Source organism: Varanus komodoensis, unplaced genomic scaffold (genome assembly GCF_004798865.1).
Source record: "Varanus komodoensis strain SLA01 unplaced genomic scaffold, ASM479886v1 scaffold5, whole genome shotgun sequence".
In the NCBI taxonomy this organism is placed as follows: Eukaryota; Metazoa; Chordata; class Lepidosauria; order Squamata; family Varanidae; genus Varanus; species Varanus komodoensis.
In genome coordinates this window covers 10,539,487-10,556,283 of record NW_025336087.1, presented here as the reverse complement: position 1 = coordinate 10,556,283, position 16,797 = coordinate 10,539,487, and the positions used below count along the sequence as shown (strand labels likewise).

The 16,797-nt window shown below is 41.7% G+C and overlaps 1 protein-coding gene across 1 annotated transcript in view; it reads left to right on the top strand.

The window, feature by feature from the left end:
- CMYA5 (cardiomyopathy associated 5) overlaps positions 1 to 16,797 on the top strand; it is a 74,775-nt gene that overhangs the window by 14,155 nt on the left and 43,823 nt on the right. The window contains exons 3-6 of the mRNA XM_044445921.1: positions 400 to 4,149; positions 7,967 to 8,062; positions 12,145 to 12,378; positions 14,736 to 14,758. Of these exons, the coding sequence (XP_044301856.1) occupies positions 400 to 4,149; positions 7,967 to 8,062; positions 12,145 to 12,378; positions 14,736 to 14,758 (4,103 nt within the window). The remainder of the gene's footprint in view (positions 1 to 399; positions 4,150 to 7,966; positions 8,063 to 12,144; positions 12,379 to 14,735; positions 14,759 to 16,797) is intronic.

The following is a 16,797-nucleotide window of genomic DNA, read 5'->3' as shown; positions in this document are numbered from 1 at the left end:
TTTTATTCTCTCTTAACTCAAAAATCAAAAGTGGAAAGTCCTACCACTGCTTCAGAACCAGGGAAAAGCCCAAATGCTTCATTCAATAGTTCACTGAATGAGGCAGCCAAACCATCTCCAGTAATGGAATCAAGTTTTCCTGATGAAACAAAGGATCAGACAGTTGCCAAAGAGTCCATAGAAACATCTGTGCTGGCCTCCGAACAGACCGATTATCTTTTACCAGATCTTAAGGGCAAAGCTGAGCTAGAAGAAAGTCAATTCCTTCTTCCAGTGCTGACTCCAGAACTGGGACTAGATGAGACACCATCTTTTACAGCTTTCCTAATTGCTGAAGCCAAGAAGGAGGCACTCGGTTCACCCATGGCCCTGAAGACTGTGCCACAGGAATTGAATTCCATTCCAGAAGATTCTGTTTCTGAAGAAGTGAAGGGAATGGCTCCTCCTGACTCACCCCTGTCTGCCGAACTGCTTTCCCATGAAATGTTTTCATCATATGCTCTTTCTGCTGATGAGAAACAAGACCAATCACGTTACTTTGATTCCCCAGTCACAAATGATCTGGCTACTGGAAAAGTGGGCATGCAAGATGCTCAGTCTCACTTGCTTGTTACTGCACAGTCTGAAATGATCGGTCAGGATACCAAGGCTTGTTGCCCTGAGACAGCACAACTGAAGCATGAAGATTTGACCTTACTGGATTCCACAGAAGAGATCAAGGAGCAAGAGACTCCTCTGCACTCATTTCCCACTGGGCCATCCGCACCTTTACACCAAGAATTGTTGTGCAACAAAGGTGAAGAGGAAATCCAAGAAAGGGTACCTTTGCAGACTGAGCACTCCAAGGAGCATGCTGTTCTCTCAAACTCTTCCATCATGCAAGAGGAACTAGAGCAGCTAAAGTTATTGGAATCAGGAAAAGAATCATCAATAGAAGAAATTCAGCCTTTTTCTTCTACCTTTGTTCAAGATTCACCCAAACTGCCTGGTGAGACAGGATCACAGGGACAACAGGACTACTTGCTTCAAACTGCAGAATTGGGCTCTGTAGCTTCAATGTTATCTCAGTTAATGGATGAAGCAAAGAAACAAGAACTTCATCAGCCACCACCTGCAGACTTGTCTTGTTCCTCAGAAATACAATTGTATTCATCTGAAGCACAGAATCAGAACTCAGAAAAGTCACCAGCAGTTTCATCTTTTCTCCCAGAGAAAGTGGAGGAGCAGCAGGTTAATTCACATCCATCAGCAGTCTCAGTACCTTCACCCAGCTCTGCTCTGCTGGATGTATCTGACAAGGACAAGAAACAAAAGGGAGCAAAGGAGATACCAGAAGAATCCTTGTCCATCACTGCATTTCTCCTTTCTGAGGCAAAGGCGATGCGTGCACGTTGTCCCCTCCCCTCTGAAACAGAGAATCTAGATGCTCAACCTCCTTCCAAGGAAGATGGTTTGTTGAAAGAAAGATCAGGAACCGCCTTGGCTCTTCTTCCTGAAACAAATGTAACTATTAAGAGAGAAGCTGAGCCTTCTTTGACACATTTTGAATCAGAGCAGTTTACTAATAAACCTCAAACAGATATTATTTCAAGCTGTTCCCTTGAAGAAAGAACAGAAAACATTTCTGATATTCCTACATTACCTCAGATTGAACCCTCCTGTGCCTTGATACTAAAACCCATAAATGATACTCATGCACATGACCCCGATTCATCAGTAAATTCAGCAGACTCTAACACAATGGATAGTAAGACTATGGTAATTAATGAGGTTGTTCTTGCAAAAACAGAAGAAGAAACATATTTGCCCAGTGTGGACAGAGATCTGAAAGAACCTGAGAAATACTTACAAAAAGAAAAGGGCTTAGAAGATGAGGAAAAACAAAGAGAATTGATACCTGCTCCTGAGCTTGATCAAGAAAAAGATACCTTTACTATTTCTGAAGGTTACCAGGTAGGAAAAATCCAAGCTCCTCCACTAATTTCTCCTGTTGATAAAGACAAGCACATGCTTGAGAGTTTAGAATACTTGGAAGCAGTTCCATTGTTGAAAACAAAACCATTTCATGATACTGAAGACGTGGTTCTTCAGCAGGAACCTTCAGTGGGTAAAATTTTAGAAGGCTTGAAAGCAGACATTCATGAAAATAAGGGAAATGAATCAAAGGAACTTACGAAAGCAAAAGGAGTCCAGGAAAGTGCAGAAACCACAATCGAAGTTTCTGCTATCCCAGAAAACAAGTGTTATGGAATTTTAAAAGCCACTGATATTGATTACTTTGAAAAGTATACCTTGACTGATGAAACTTCCTTCACCCAGACAGGGAAAGAACAGTCTATCAAAGATGTGCAGAGGTCATTTGACATTACAAATGAACATTCTGAGGAAGGAACATCTCCAGTTTCAAGCTCAGAGAGTATTTTAAAATTCTCTTCATTAGAAAAAGACTTGGATAAAGCCAAGAAAGAAAATGCAACCATTACCCATGAAGCCACTTCAAAGATACTAAATGAAGCAGCAGCTACCAAAGGAAATTCTGAAAACACAGCGGGTGAACTTAACTTGCTAGCTGCTGATGCACCCTTATTTAACACAGGAAAAGATGTGTTATGCCAATCTCCATTAACTCCCCTGCCTACTACTGTAGTGAGCCCTGGATTTCTAGAAGCACCACCTGCTTTGTCATTTTTATATGAAGATCTCTATGAAGGAGTAGTAGAAGAATTAAAAGAAGATAGCAGCAAATATCCATCCAATGAAAAAACTGAGTATACAGAAAATGATGTTCATATTAGAGGTCATGCTTCAGATGATGGGTCTGGAATATATTGTAAAAAGGACATTCCTGATGATTCTGTTCCAAATACTTCAGAAGAATCCCAAACAGAGAAAGTTCTAAAAGATCAGCCTATTATTGGACAAGCTTTAAATGAACCAAGAGTCACAGAAAGTGCATGGGAACCAAGTGAAAAGAAACATGAACCTCCTCACATTCCAGCTGAAGCACCTGCCCCCGGAGGGGTCATATCACCAACTGGAGTTATGGAGAGTCAGAGCAATACATTGATAGAGAGCCCAGCTGAGATTATTAGTGATGTAAAAGTTGAAATTTGCCGGCCAACATATGCGATTCCTTTTGGAAGTGGATTCTATAGCTCGGGTGCAAGTAATGATGACAGCGGCCAAATAAGAGAAGAACAATATGTGACTGAAGAAACAGACCAGGTATTACCTGAGGAAACAAGTGATGAGGAGTCTAGTCCAATCCTTGATTATGCAGCAACTGTATATCAACATGAAGCATCTGTGCAAAATGAAGCCCAGGAAGTTGCTGATTTGGCAGTTGACCAAAGCCAACAGTCTGAAATAACAGAAGTCCATGAAATGTATAATGATGTCATAAAACCTTTGGAAGAAAGTCCACGTTCTTTTGAAGCATCACAGGATGCTGACTCTCACAGGCAAAATGAGGGGCAAGCAGAAGGCAACGTAATGGCAGCCGTTGATGAGTCCATGACACAGGAAGCACATCTTTTAGATCACAACCATCTCGCCTGTCAGGAGACTGAGAGGCAGGCTTCTGAACAAAGCGTTGGAGAATATACTGTTCATGATCTAACTGAGCTCAACAGAGAAACAACAGACCAACAAGAACCAAAAGAATTATCTGACCAACCATTTGTGGAACTGGACTATTCTCTTTTATCACATGAGTTTGATACCTATCCATTATATTCAATAAAAGAAGAAGAGTACAGTGACATTGATGAAGATCTAGCAGAACTCATGGACTATGAAATGGTTGCCCGAGATGATGTCTTTCAGGAAGAAATATCCTCAGAAGCAGCTCATGAAGAGCTGCTGCTTGATGACAGAAAATCCTTAGATCATATTAGTGATACTTACGAATTTGTGAATGAAAGAGAGGCAAGTATGTATCCTGAAGAAGAGGAATTTGAGTTGATGAATTCTGAAAAGCTACCAAGAAATATTCCAGAAACTGAGATCCTACAGGAAGAAATAGATTGGGCACAATTGGATAGCTATTGCTACCAATGTCAGTGTCCTATCTCTGGCGAGGACAAGCTTTTTGGGGAGCATAAAGAGCATGATGTGACAGACTTGGATAGAGCCGCGACTGTATTAAAGGTAAGCAATTAACATTTTGGAATTACTGAACTGTGTTCTCGTTAACTCTGATGTTTACTTAAGGATGTTTCCCTGGAATATAGAGTACACAGCACAAGCTCAGGAGAGCCAACAATTCTTAGTGACCTAATGTAGGTTGCATTCTATTGTGCTTGAAACACATTCAGTGCAGTGTTAATTCAAGTATTTTCACAATTAAGCTGCTTTTTCCGGCAGCTGAGGGTTCCCCTCTCTTTTTCCTGTTGGATAAAAATACAGATAATTAGTGAGAAACAATCTCTCCCCTGTACCTCTGAGCTCATCAAAATTAGAGTCTCCCTATGGCTACTTAAAATCTGAAGATGCAGTCATGGATCTCTTGCATTATATCTGCTTTGATCCGTAGTCTGGAATTTTGAAAGTCTTTTAACATATACAAGAGCATGATTCTTTGCTGGCCCTCCTGAATGCAAGTGATTTTGTTTGGCCTACCAGTGCACCTACCGTAATGTAATGCTTCCTCAAACACCAGATCTTGAGGGATACTTTTTCACAACTGGCACCCAGTATCCTAAGCACTGTCTTATGAGTCCCGGAAGTCCGTGGTGGATTTGTGCTGCGATTTATCAAGTGAACAAGCTGAGTGAAAAAGCATGTTTGGGAAGCTTCATTAAAAGATTTTGATATGGGAGGTGGACAAAAAGAAGGGGGGAAGCCCACACTCTGGGGGATCCTGGCCTTTCTTTTATTGTACCATTTCAAAAGCAAGGAATATACCTAATGAAATAAAACACACACAGGATGATATCCTGTCGTGCTCCTGGATTATTTGAGGTAGCGGAAAGCACTTCCACTCATGTAAGGTGAGGAACCTAATTTCCGCCAAGGTTGCCAGCCTAGTGCAGCCTTCCATGCCATGTCCAGTGTGGTGTAGTGGTTAAGAGCATGGGACTGGGAGTCAGGTGATCTGGTCCTAATCCCCGCTCAGCCATGGAGCCAACTGGGTGACTTTGGGCCAGTCACAGACTCTCAGCCCAGCCTACCTCACAGGGTTGTTGTTGTGGGGTTAAGATGGAGGAGAGGTAAGCTGCCTTGAGCCCTTTGTAGCAAAAAGGCAGGATATAAATTGCAATATAAATAAATAAATAATCCCTAAAATAGGTATGTAGAACCACTGTGTGCTCAAGGCCTAGACTGAAGATGCTCTTAGGAGCCACATTCAGTGGTGAACAGATGCAGGAATCCCAGCAATTTTTAGTTTAACATTCTTACTGCCAGTAGCTAAGCCATTAGAAAGGCACTTCAACCATTCAGAATTTCAAAAAAAAAAACCTTATAAAAATGGTGGTCAGAAGAAAAGCAGCATCACTGTCTAGGGATCCTTGGGGGCCAGATTGGGACCACAGACAAGCTGGATTTGTCCTCCAGGCTTGAGGTTCTGCACTCCTGTCTTTCAATAACTCTATAAAGTAGACCAATATTAATATCTCCAGATTCCAATTGATAGAAGAAAGCTGAGAGCATAGTGGCTTGCTTAATGCCATGAAGGCAAAAGTGAATTTCGAACCACTGCTTCCTCAGATGACACTCATAACCACTGCATTGTGCTAGCTTTCTAACATGCTCTTCAATGTCCTGTCAATTACTCATGTGAACAACTTTTTAATAGGGGTGGAATTCATTGATGTCCATTACAAAACACCCATTGATTTGTAACACAACTTGCTTCCTTCTCAGTCTATAAAGAATCCATACTACAATGGTGAATGAGAAGGAATTGCTAAGAATAACAGGAAAGTCACATGCCTCTCTTTCATCCCTAGAGAGGTTTCTTCAAAGTCAAAGGACTTGAGCATACACCATGATATCATCCCTTGGCTCTGTTATTCAGACAGCAAGCCAAAAATTAATTCTAGGCTAGCTATGAAACAAACCTGATTCCCTTGTAGAATCCTGCAGTTGGAAGGGGCCTAGAAGGTCATCATCTCCAACCCACTGCTCAAGGCAGGACTAACGTCTTCCATCCAGATTTTAACCAGGCCTAATCTCTGTTTAGCTTTCAAGACACAGTAGGATCAGGCATTTTGGGCTATACAGAAGCTCAAGCCAATATTTGTTCCATCAGGCAAAACACTGCTTTGACTCTTGCACCCTTTCTATCTTGTGTGTACTATTAATAAGTTACTGTGTTCTTCTAGGAGGTGCTCAGGTAACAGGACACTCACTGCCTTGGCTTTCATCAGCTATGTAATGTGTTCTGTCTTTTAATATGCTAATAAAGGCTATTTAAAAAATTCCCAGCAAAACACACATTCACCTTGGAACCGCAGAATGCTTTTTGTCCTGTGAATTCATGCATACACTCAGTCTATATATTGCAATTTGATGTATGCATTTTGTAATTTCCAGGTCACACACCAGTTTGAGTCTTGCTTTAACTGTCCTTTTAGGTATACAGAGGAATCTGACTAGCGTCAAGGGTGTTTACGAAAGAGAAACTGCTTTTGAACAGATGGCCCAAGTGTTCCAAAGGAAGGTCAAGGAGCTACAGCAGGAGAGACAGTTATAACTCATGAGTGTTGTCCTCCATTATTTGAAGAACCTAATCCTTCATAACTTCTGAGAAGCAGTTTCAGAAGTTCAGGAAAAGCAAGCCAAATACAATTAGGGATGTTAATCACTTAAGAATTATTTTACTTGGTTGAACACACTTCTCGGAATCCGAAGGACTGCATGCAATAGCATAGTCTGTCAAGGCCATATTTTCTCCTACAGTTCTGCAAACCCATGCTAAAAATCCTCCACTCCTGAAGGCAAGCAGATTCTCTAGAATGGTGTTCAATGTGATTGCAGCTAAAACAAAAAATCAGCTGCCTTTCCCTGATCTTATATAATCAAAATGCTTAAAGACAGTCCTTTGGGATACTGGCCATAGATTTTAATAAATAAATTGATTGCTTCATTGATTACATCTAATTAAATATACTCATCACTAAAGCCTCACTCTGACTTCCTTTTTGATGATACTATTTTATCATTTAATCAGTAAAGACTAGCGCTTGTTTGAAGGAAATGTCATCTTTAGTACTTTAATAAGGATTGGAAAATAAACTAATGTGCTAAAGCCAAGTTTTTATACAAGTGCCTTCAGCCTTACTGCTCTAATAAAATTTAACCCATCAATTATTCAACTGATTAGTGGATTAATGTACTATTTAAATCTATGAAAGTTTCCAAGCTTCATAAGGAAATGGAATTGTAGAAAACCCTGTCAGTACATCTTATTTTATTTTTTCAGCTTTTTGCCTACCTCAGGTTCTTCATAATTACTGGCATGATTCTCTCTTTCTCCAATATAGTTTGTGTTCCAGTAAATTCTCAACTATAGCTCAATATCAGTTGCTATACATATGTCAGCCAGTTATTTCCAGCTGTGGGGATTTCTGGATCCCTATCAGAGGGTGCACACCTTACATGCTGAGAAGGTCTGAGGACATCAGAAAGGTCAAGAGCAACACCACCAGGAGACCGGGTTCTTTCATTAGACTTGTCTCCTAGCAGAGTCACCCAAGGCAGAATGGCCAGAACTGAGACACTAGACTAAGATGCATCCACTCTCTTCAGGAGTAACAGCCATGTCAGCCAAAGAGAATGGCTATCTGGGCAATGCATCTGGTCCTTGTAGGGCAACAATGAAGCAGAGAGTTAGCAGATTGTATTTTTAAAGATTCAGCATTTTGATCGTGTCTAGTTCTATGTGTAAAAAAATATAAAGCATCCCCCACTTACCTTATGACCACTTTACTTATATGGTTCTCAACGCTTTTTTTAATTTCAGAGTCAATTGGATGGATCCTTAGATGTTTTGCAAGAAAGGTCTTTGAAGATTGAGGGGTTTGTTGGTGAAATAGAAGCTCTGTTTAATTCTCTTGAGGTAAGTTTGGCCTGAGAGAGCTCCAGACTGTGGGCAGGACACAATGCTGCCCATGTGCTAGACTGGCTCACTGCTAGCTCTTCCTCAAACATCCAGAATGTGCAGAAACTCTAGTTTCCAGAACAAAGTGGATCAGCAGGAATTACTGAGGGGAGCTCTGCTGATCAGTCCCATTCTGGAAACGAATCTTACTGTTCATTCCTACCATTGTTTTTGTAAGCGTTAGTTCCTGTTGTGATAGCGAAAGTTCTCATGGGTACTCTAGCTGAGGCACACTGAGGCATTAGATGTTGCCCTGTTATCAGAAAGGAAAATTAAATTAACAAAAAACTACTGAGGGTGTAAACTATGCTTACTAACTTCCTTTTAGCCAGGATTATGATACTTGTAACCATTTCCTCAGTAACCTTCTGAGAATTTTAAAGAGACATAGTAGGATATCCTTTCCGAATAGCACGCATCAATCACTGACTGATGGGTTGTATCCATCCTTGATGAATTTACTTTTTTGCATAGCTTGATATCATTGATGTCAGCCCTGCATGTTCTTTAGAGCAGCTAGCAATTCCAGTCTCAGAATCTTGGGGAACTGATGGGAGCTTGTTGCTTTGAGATTTGATGCTGTCAAATACTGAATCAGTATTGCAACATAGTAGAAGGCACAGCTTACACACAAGATGCCTTTATCACATGTATACAAAGGCAAGACTCAGTGGAGAAGACAATGATGTCAAAGGCAGTAGAAGAAAAAGAAGACCAAGTAAGAGATGGTTTGACTCCATAGAGGAAGGCACAGCCTTGAATTTCGAGCAGGGCTGTCATGGGTAGGACATTTTGGAGGGCTTTCATTCATAGGGTTGCCATAAATCACAGATTAATTGACAGCACATAACAACAAGAACATGCAAAGATACACAGTACACAAAATGCCATTCATATGAAATACATAAGATATTCAGCAAAGGACCCAACTACAGAATACATTTGTTCCAATGAGTAGTCTTTGTCAAGTTCATACGATTAAGACCAGTTGTTTGGAGTAAACTTTTCTGCAGAAATCCAGTAGTCCAATATCAAGCTGAAATCTCCCACTCATCCGGTAGTGCTTGTGCTCTTTCAGCTGTAAGGCCTTCGACAAAGAATGCTGCAATATCTTAATGTGCAATTCTATCACACATGAGAATACCAAAGCAAGTAATGCTTAGCACTCAAGTGTCAAACAAACATATATCATGCCAAAGGCTCTAGGACAGTTCCTTACTATTCTTGGCTCTTAAGAAATCGTTCAAGCAAGGGCAGAATAAAAATAACACCATGTTCAGCTGACCGTATTACAGCCGCACTAATCAACCAAAGAAAACAAAATGGAGTGAACAATCCTACGGTCCTTAGACAGTGTCAGAGGGTCTATGGGAGAGTTCAGATTACCAGTTCCACAGCAGCACTCCAGTCTTGCAGCTGGGAATCAGAACTCTGCCTATTCCTTGACCCCTCACAGAAGGTGCGGAAAGTTCTGGCTATACTGCGAGGTTCGGGAAATCACCTTGGGGAAGCATAAAAGGGGGAGTAGGAGAGGCAGGAATGGGAGGGATTCTGAAGTCACTCCAAGTTCCTTTCCACTCCCTCTGAATCACTGTTGCTGGACAGCAGAAAATGGCCACCTAGCAAGCATGCAGCATGGGAGGAGTGGGGAGCTGATTGCCTCTGCCATGCCTGCTTTGCACTGGCTGAGCATGAGCCTCCAAGTCATGGCCACCTCCGCAGTGTGACGTCACCTGTCCTCCTTGTTTCTACATCAAATTTCCTCATTGTGATTCCCTCCTTGGGCTATAACTCTTATCAGCCTAGGCAATAAGGCCAGCCATCAGTTTTTAATTTATTTGATTAGTACTCTACCTTTCTGTGAGAGAACTGCATTCAATGGGACTTGTCATCCCAAAGATGTGGAGAGCAACAGGCTAGAGAAGACTAATCTAGTGTATCATTTTCTTTTTCAGCTGACAGCAGCTGTTCACAGTCTCAAGCATGGCTCTTTCCCAGCCCTCATCTCTGAGATCTTTTTTACTGGAGATGCCAGGGGCTGAAAATGGGGCCTTCTTCATGTAAAGTACAGTATGTGCTGTATTGATGAGTTGTGGCCTTTTTCTTTTATGCCTGAACTGGACGGACTCTTGGAAGTGGTTGTATGACTGGACAGCAGGTGAAGGTCACAAGGTTCACATGATCATTTTCAGCCATGGTGGTTTATATACTCCAAAATGGTTTGTGGTATGAGCACCGATCCCATAACCCAACCCACATTCTCATAGGATGTTGTGTCTTCTGAAGCTGGTGAAGGTGGGTGATTGGAATGGTTAGCAAACGACCCACAAAATGCTGAAAAGTCCCATGGGTTCTGAGCGGTTTGTTAACCATAGCAACAACCAACCCTTGCCAGGTTCAGATTAGATGGCAACCTACAAGTGGGGTTCATGTATGGAACCTTTTAATCTTTTCTAGCTATTTCTTTTCTATGTGTAGTGTTTTCCTCCACATAATTATTCTTCAAGCTATTCATAGCTAGTGTGCACAGATTTTTTTCCGTTTTAAAGATGGAGATCACCTCCAGAAAAATGGTAGACACTCTCACTGTATATGTGGGATAGCCCAGATAATATTGCTTCCACCATTCCATCCTTGTCCAGTCAGTCAAGGCAAAAAATCAGGCTATATTTTCTGTGCAAGGAAAATAATATAATTCTGGGATCCCCCAAGCTTGACACCAGGACCAGTCCTGCCATGCAGCCGGGTGAACTGATCCAATTCAGGCAGTCACCACCTTGAGCCCCAGTCACTGGAAATAGGCAGGATAGTATTATTAACAATGTAATATATTAATAACTAATGCATTAATGTGTAATAACAATGTATTATTAATGTACTGATAATATAATATATTGATAATAATACCACGGCAAGCATAGAATTGATGTCTAAATGCTACAGTAAGAGTTTTCAATAAGTTGGCCCTTACAAGGAGGGATGTGTGTTGGGCTCTAGTTCACTTAGCAAAGTTTCTTGGTCCAGTATAGCCTGCCATCTGTCTGTCACCTGCCTGTCCCAGGGTATCCTTACTTCCCTTCTCATGGTGATGCCAGGCTGCCCACATATTAGCAGAGACTGACAGGGTTAGCCCTACCATTTGGCAGAGGGAGGCAGCCATCCCAGGCAACAGATGCTATGGATGTATAGAGAAGGGGCTGCATTATTCTCCCACCTGGTGTTCTTCCCATGTCTCTCCAGCATGTATCCTCTTTTGAAGGGCTTCTCCGTGCCACATGGCCTGCTTTGGCATCCTCAAGCGAGCCTGCTGCCCTCGAGCGCAGTGGAGAACACTGTCCTGTCTGCTGTTCATTTATTTGTTGTTTTTGTTATTGTTGTTGCGGGCCATCAAGTCGTTTCCAACTTTTGTCAACCCTATGAATGAAGGCCCTGTTCTTGGTAACCCTGATCAGTTCTTCTAAATGGCTTATTTCCAGTGCTGAATGAAATAAGATTCTGTTGACAAGCCTGTTTTTTTAAAATGTAGAATGGGTGTTAATGGGTTTATGTTGTTATTTTTTGTATTTTAACTTTATGTTGTGAGCTGCCCCGAGGCTTCGGCGAATGGAGCGGCATAGAAATGTTTTAATAAATAAAATAAAATAAAATAAAATAAATGGTCAGCTTGTCCTTTACCTCTGACAACGAAATTCCTTGACAACAAAATTCCAGGCTGAAATGCCAGACAGAGAAAGAAAGAAAAATCAGGATGACCTGGGCTATTCTTTCTCCAATAGCCATAGAATAAGAGATGCCGCCAATACGATGACTTTGCTTTTCAAGGCATGACTTCAGCTCTTCTCATTGCATACTTATGTTCTTTTCCTGGAACATCACTTGTCATGTGTTCTGTATGACGGTTAAACATAGAAAACAGCATCTTCTCTTTGGAAAGATCTGGCCTAGGAAATGTGGCCTTGAAATCTCCAATGCAAAGAAGTCAAGTTGAATGAATTTTATTTTTCCATTATTTAGAATATTGTGGATATTTTTCCTTCTAGGAAAACTGTAAGGAAAAGGAGCAGCTTTTAGAAGAACAAAATGAAAGTATCATCAAGATGGTGGTGGAGAACCATGACAGAAAGGCACAAAGCTTTGAGGAAGTAAAGAACACAAAAATGGAGTATCTTTATGAACAGATGGTGAATTTTCAAGACTATATTGATACAGCAAAGGATACGCTGGAGACTATAATAAGAGAAACTGAGGGAATGGATGATTTTGTATTTCTACAGGTATGTATAAAACTTCAATAAGGTTCCAGAGGTTTGCAAAATAAATGTATATATATTATATGATTTCTTAATACATCTACATGTGAGTAGTGATTGCCTCTTTAGCAGTCACATGGCTGGGAGAGAACTTTAAAGCTGAAATCCTATACACACTGAACTAGGAGTAAGGGTTTTCCAGATAGAAGTTTTCTAGTACTACCAGTACTACCAAATTATTGTGCACCTATTCCATCTTTTCCTCCTTAACAGATTTTATTTCTGGTAAGGAAAAAGACCAAAAAGTGGTAAGAAAATACAGCAAGGTTAACAATGGAAGAAAATGACCACATGCCTGCTCCCTTATAAAATAGTTGGTTTCCGGGATAAAGCAAACATGAGAAACACAGCAGCACTGTTGGCTGCAGAAAATCTTAGCAGGCCTAAATAGCCCTAGTGGAACCCAGTGGTCTCCTCTCTGAAATAAGCCAAACCTGCAAAATCTGTCATGAACAGTTGACCAGCCAGGAAGGGAAACAAATCAATAATATGGAAATATGAAGCATGTTCAGGAGCATGAGTGATTGGAACAGAGTGGGCTTTTTAAACGTTCTCCTGAATCTGGTCATTGTGTAGCCCAGGTTGGCAACCTATTTGGGACCACGGTCACATTTGGCAATTTGATGAACAGTTGTGGGCAGCACTACAAAATGGCCCCTGTATGAGGCAGGAATATTTACAAAGATCAAGTAACCTATGCAAAGGACTGAGCACAAGGTATAGGCAGGGTTGGAGCCCCAACATATACAACCGATCTTTTAAATCTTCACTTTTTGTGCCCACAGAAACATATCTGTTCATTTTCTAAAAAGTGGGAGACGTGGGAACCAAGAAAATTGTTCAGGGGCACAAAGGTAGCTGTCAATACAAAGTTGCTTGCTAGAGTACATAAAGCTTAATGAGATTTGGGGTGGAGACCAAGAATTAGAGAAATAATCTGTAAGAAAGTTATTCAGAACTTCTTCACAGACATTTGTTAAAATTAGTAAATCTGAGCTGATAGTTCATATTAAAGATCCTAGAAGCAGATGCTGCAAGACTTTAAGGTTGTGTTAAGTACTCAAATTTAAGTTTCTTAATTAATCTTTGTGACTTGTAGAAGCAGTAGGATGTCTTTTTATTTTTCCAGTCAGGCCATTTTAAGAGTATTGTTTGAAGTAAAGAAGAAATACAATGTGGCAACTATATTTGGGGAACCTCTAACCTTGTGCTTGATGGTTCAGCCCTTAGCAGTATCATCCTATCTCTGTTTACTTAGGACTAAGTCCCACTGTATTCATTGAGGGTTGCTTGTAACTATTCACAGGATTGCAGTCTAAACCTCTTTCTTCTTCTGGTCACATTTATCTTGGATTCCCCCTGAAGGTCCCTGAGATGCCTAGCAGCCTGTGCCCAACCTCTTGCAATCCTGCGCATATGCAGTGGCAAATTTTGAGGCACAGGTGCTCACTGTGACAGTCCCCATCACCACACCTCCAAGAAGAGGCCAAAAGTTCAGGCATCTGTTTTGATCCACATCAACAAACCAGTTCTTGTAGTTTTCATCTCCACCAGGAGCAGATCATTTGCAAACCTTAGGTTATAGCTGCCCATTTAAGACTAAGCTACCCCAAAATACTTAGATAATATGGGGTAATAGGAGACAATATGTTATTGCCTGGAAATTTAACCTGCTGCACCATATCCCGCCAAATACTGTGGGGACTGCAACTTAGTTTGGAAAGAATGTGGAATTCCAACTGGGGTGGCAGATGAGGTCAGAGTCTCTGATAATAAAAAAGTGCCGTGATAGCATCCCTTGGGGCCCTGGTGCCACTAGTACACCACGGCATGGTTCCACTACATGAGTAGGATTGTGATGTTAGTCTCTATAGGTGGATTGCTGCTGCCATTTGTCAAGAACACCACTGCTATCTCAGTAATAGCAGGAGAAGGACCCCATGGCTCTGGACTGATTCATTTCCCAAGTGAAGCTACAGCTTAAGATATTGGTAATTGATTTGTACAATTAAAAGTAAACTGAAATACAGCAGGGTTGTATGGCACATAAAGCTGCTGAAGCTTGGAGTGTCTTAACTGTTACTGGGAGTGTGTAAGCTGATGACCAAATGTAGATATATTACATTTTCATTGTGGTGCTGGAATACAAGACTTTGCAGGTGTTGGTGCACAAAATTATTATAAAGTTAGGAAAGCCCAGCCTTATACAAGATTTGGCCTAGATGGAGTATTTCAATACATGGAATCTCATAAAGATTGGATGTTTGTTATGTTTTGTAATATGCATTAATTCATTCCTTCCCCACCTTTCCTTCCCATAGTCATCGGAAGAAATAAACAAAAGGTATATGAAATGTGGCTTGGGTGCATTGTAGTGAGTATTAGGATCAGCATGTTTGAATGCTTTAATACTTGCAAGCTCTATTGAGGGATGCTGCTATTATAAATGCTTTATTTTAGAAATGCCTAGATATTAAGGAGGAAAATGTGTGCTCGGCATTGCAGCTGCAAGTATTTGAGATATTTTGCATGTATCTTGTAATTCATAATTTAAATACTAATAAATATGGCTTTATTAAATTTCATCTCTTTTGCAGAAGCATCTGCAAAAATGTCTTTAAGCAGGTGTTTATCAGGTTGTACAAAACGATTTTAAAATTCCAATTGCAGTCTGTAAAATGCCAATATTTGTGAGTGTTCATGTTTTGCTGATTTAATTTCCATATTAGATGAAACGCTAATAGAAACGATCCTGGATGACAGTTTGGTAGGCAGTGCTAAATTTAAACCATACCATAAGTGAGGCTTCCAACCCTAGTGCAGTTTGAATCTGTTTTGTTATTTATGCCTCCTCCAACAGGAAGATTAAACACAAAGTAAACCTAGTTTGTTTATTTGTAGAATTTTTGTTTCACTGTTTAGCCCATGGGTCCTCAAACTATGATCCAGGGGCCGGATCCAGCCCGCCATGGTCATTTATCCAGCCTGCCTCAGAGCTTTTCAATGCACTGCATGTGCCTGCCGCCGCCCACCTTGCCCCCACGTGGGGGGGGGGGGTGCAGCTTGCTCGTGAGGAAATTGTTTTGGACTCGCTAAGTCCAAGCAAGCAAGCAAGCAAGCCACTGCATCACACACCCGCCGCTGCATCGCGACGCGTGCCTGCCCCCGCCTCGCCTCCCCTCCCCTAGTCTCCCCTCGCTGTGCCCGCCTGCCCATGCCTCGCTGTGCATGCGCGCGCACCCTGCCCCCCCGCCTCAGCGTGCGTGCCCCACCCCCACTCCCGTGTGCCCTGCCGGCACCACCTTTCCGGCCCACGCTCAGCACCAGCACCTTTCAACTGGCCCCCTGGTGAAAAAGTTTGAGGACCCCTGGTTTAGCCAAAAAGTTCCTATAGTGTCTTATGAGAAATAAGACAATATCTGCCCAAAGGTTTCAATCTAAAACTCACAATGAAAAAGGAAAGAGGATTTGGAGGGAAAAGGGGGGAAAAAAGCAAATTAAGGCACTAAATTCTTAGTTGCAATTCTGCAGAACATGGAATTCTAAACACACAGAAGGCTGTTTCTTCTTCTGAAGTCATCAGCAGTGTCATTTGGTAGCTGATGTACTCCTCTCTATGATAATATGAATATCAATCTATTTAATTTGGCTTTGGAAAGGCCCTTTAGCGAGAGACAGATGCTCATTTTCACAGAGAGTTGAAAGATGGTTTAATAATGCCACCATGATACAGAAATTTAATTAATTTGCCTCTGTTTCTTGACAAAGAGGTCTTGTGTTTTGGGGGCACTACAAAAACCTCCCAAGACCAGATATAATACTGGGCGAGAGAGGAGAGTCTGTGCACTTCATGGGCAGTGATGACCCCATCAAGCCCCTCTTTGTGTGTTCTTCATACTGAAGGGGGATTGGGACCAAGTAGCTGCCCCATCCCGCAACACTGTTCCTGTCCTCTGCATTCAGTACAGCATCTGCAAGGTACGCTTACTAAATATAATCACATGGACACCTGCAGATCCAGATCGCCAGTTTGGATGTATCACACCAAAAGGTGAACATTGCTGAGGCCCGTGGTGATGCAGCAAGTCCAGCAGTGTGTTTGCACTTCTGTGCATAGGAAACATAAAGCAACCCACGTCATTTGTGCTGAAGTTCCCATTTCAGGATGCCCTGGGGACCCAGTGGAGCCTAAGATACTTCTTCGATTACCTGTGTAGCGATGCTGGCCATGGCTCAGTGCAGACCATGAGCTTCCCCTGCAGAAGGCCGGAGGTGATGATGCAGCCACACAAAGCCCTCCTGATGGTGTGTTTGTGAAGCATTCTGCTGCCTGAAGCAGGAGATTCATCCAACCTCACTAGAGAGCCTGCCCTGTTGAGTCAC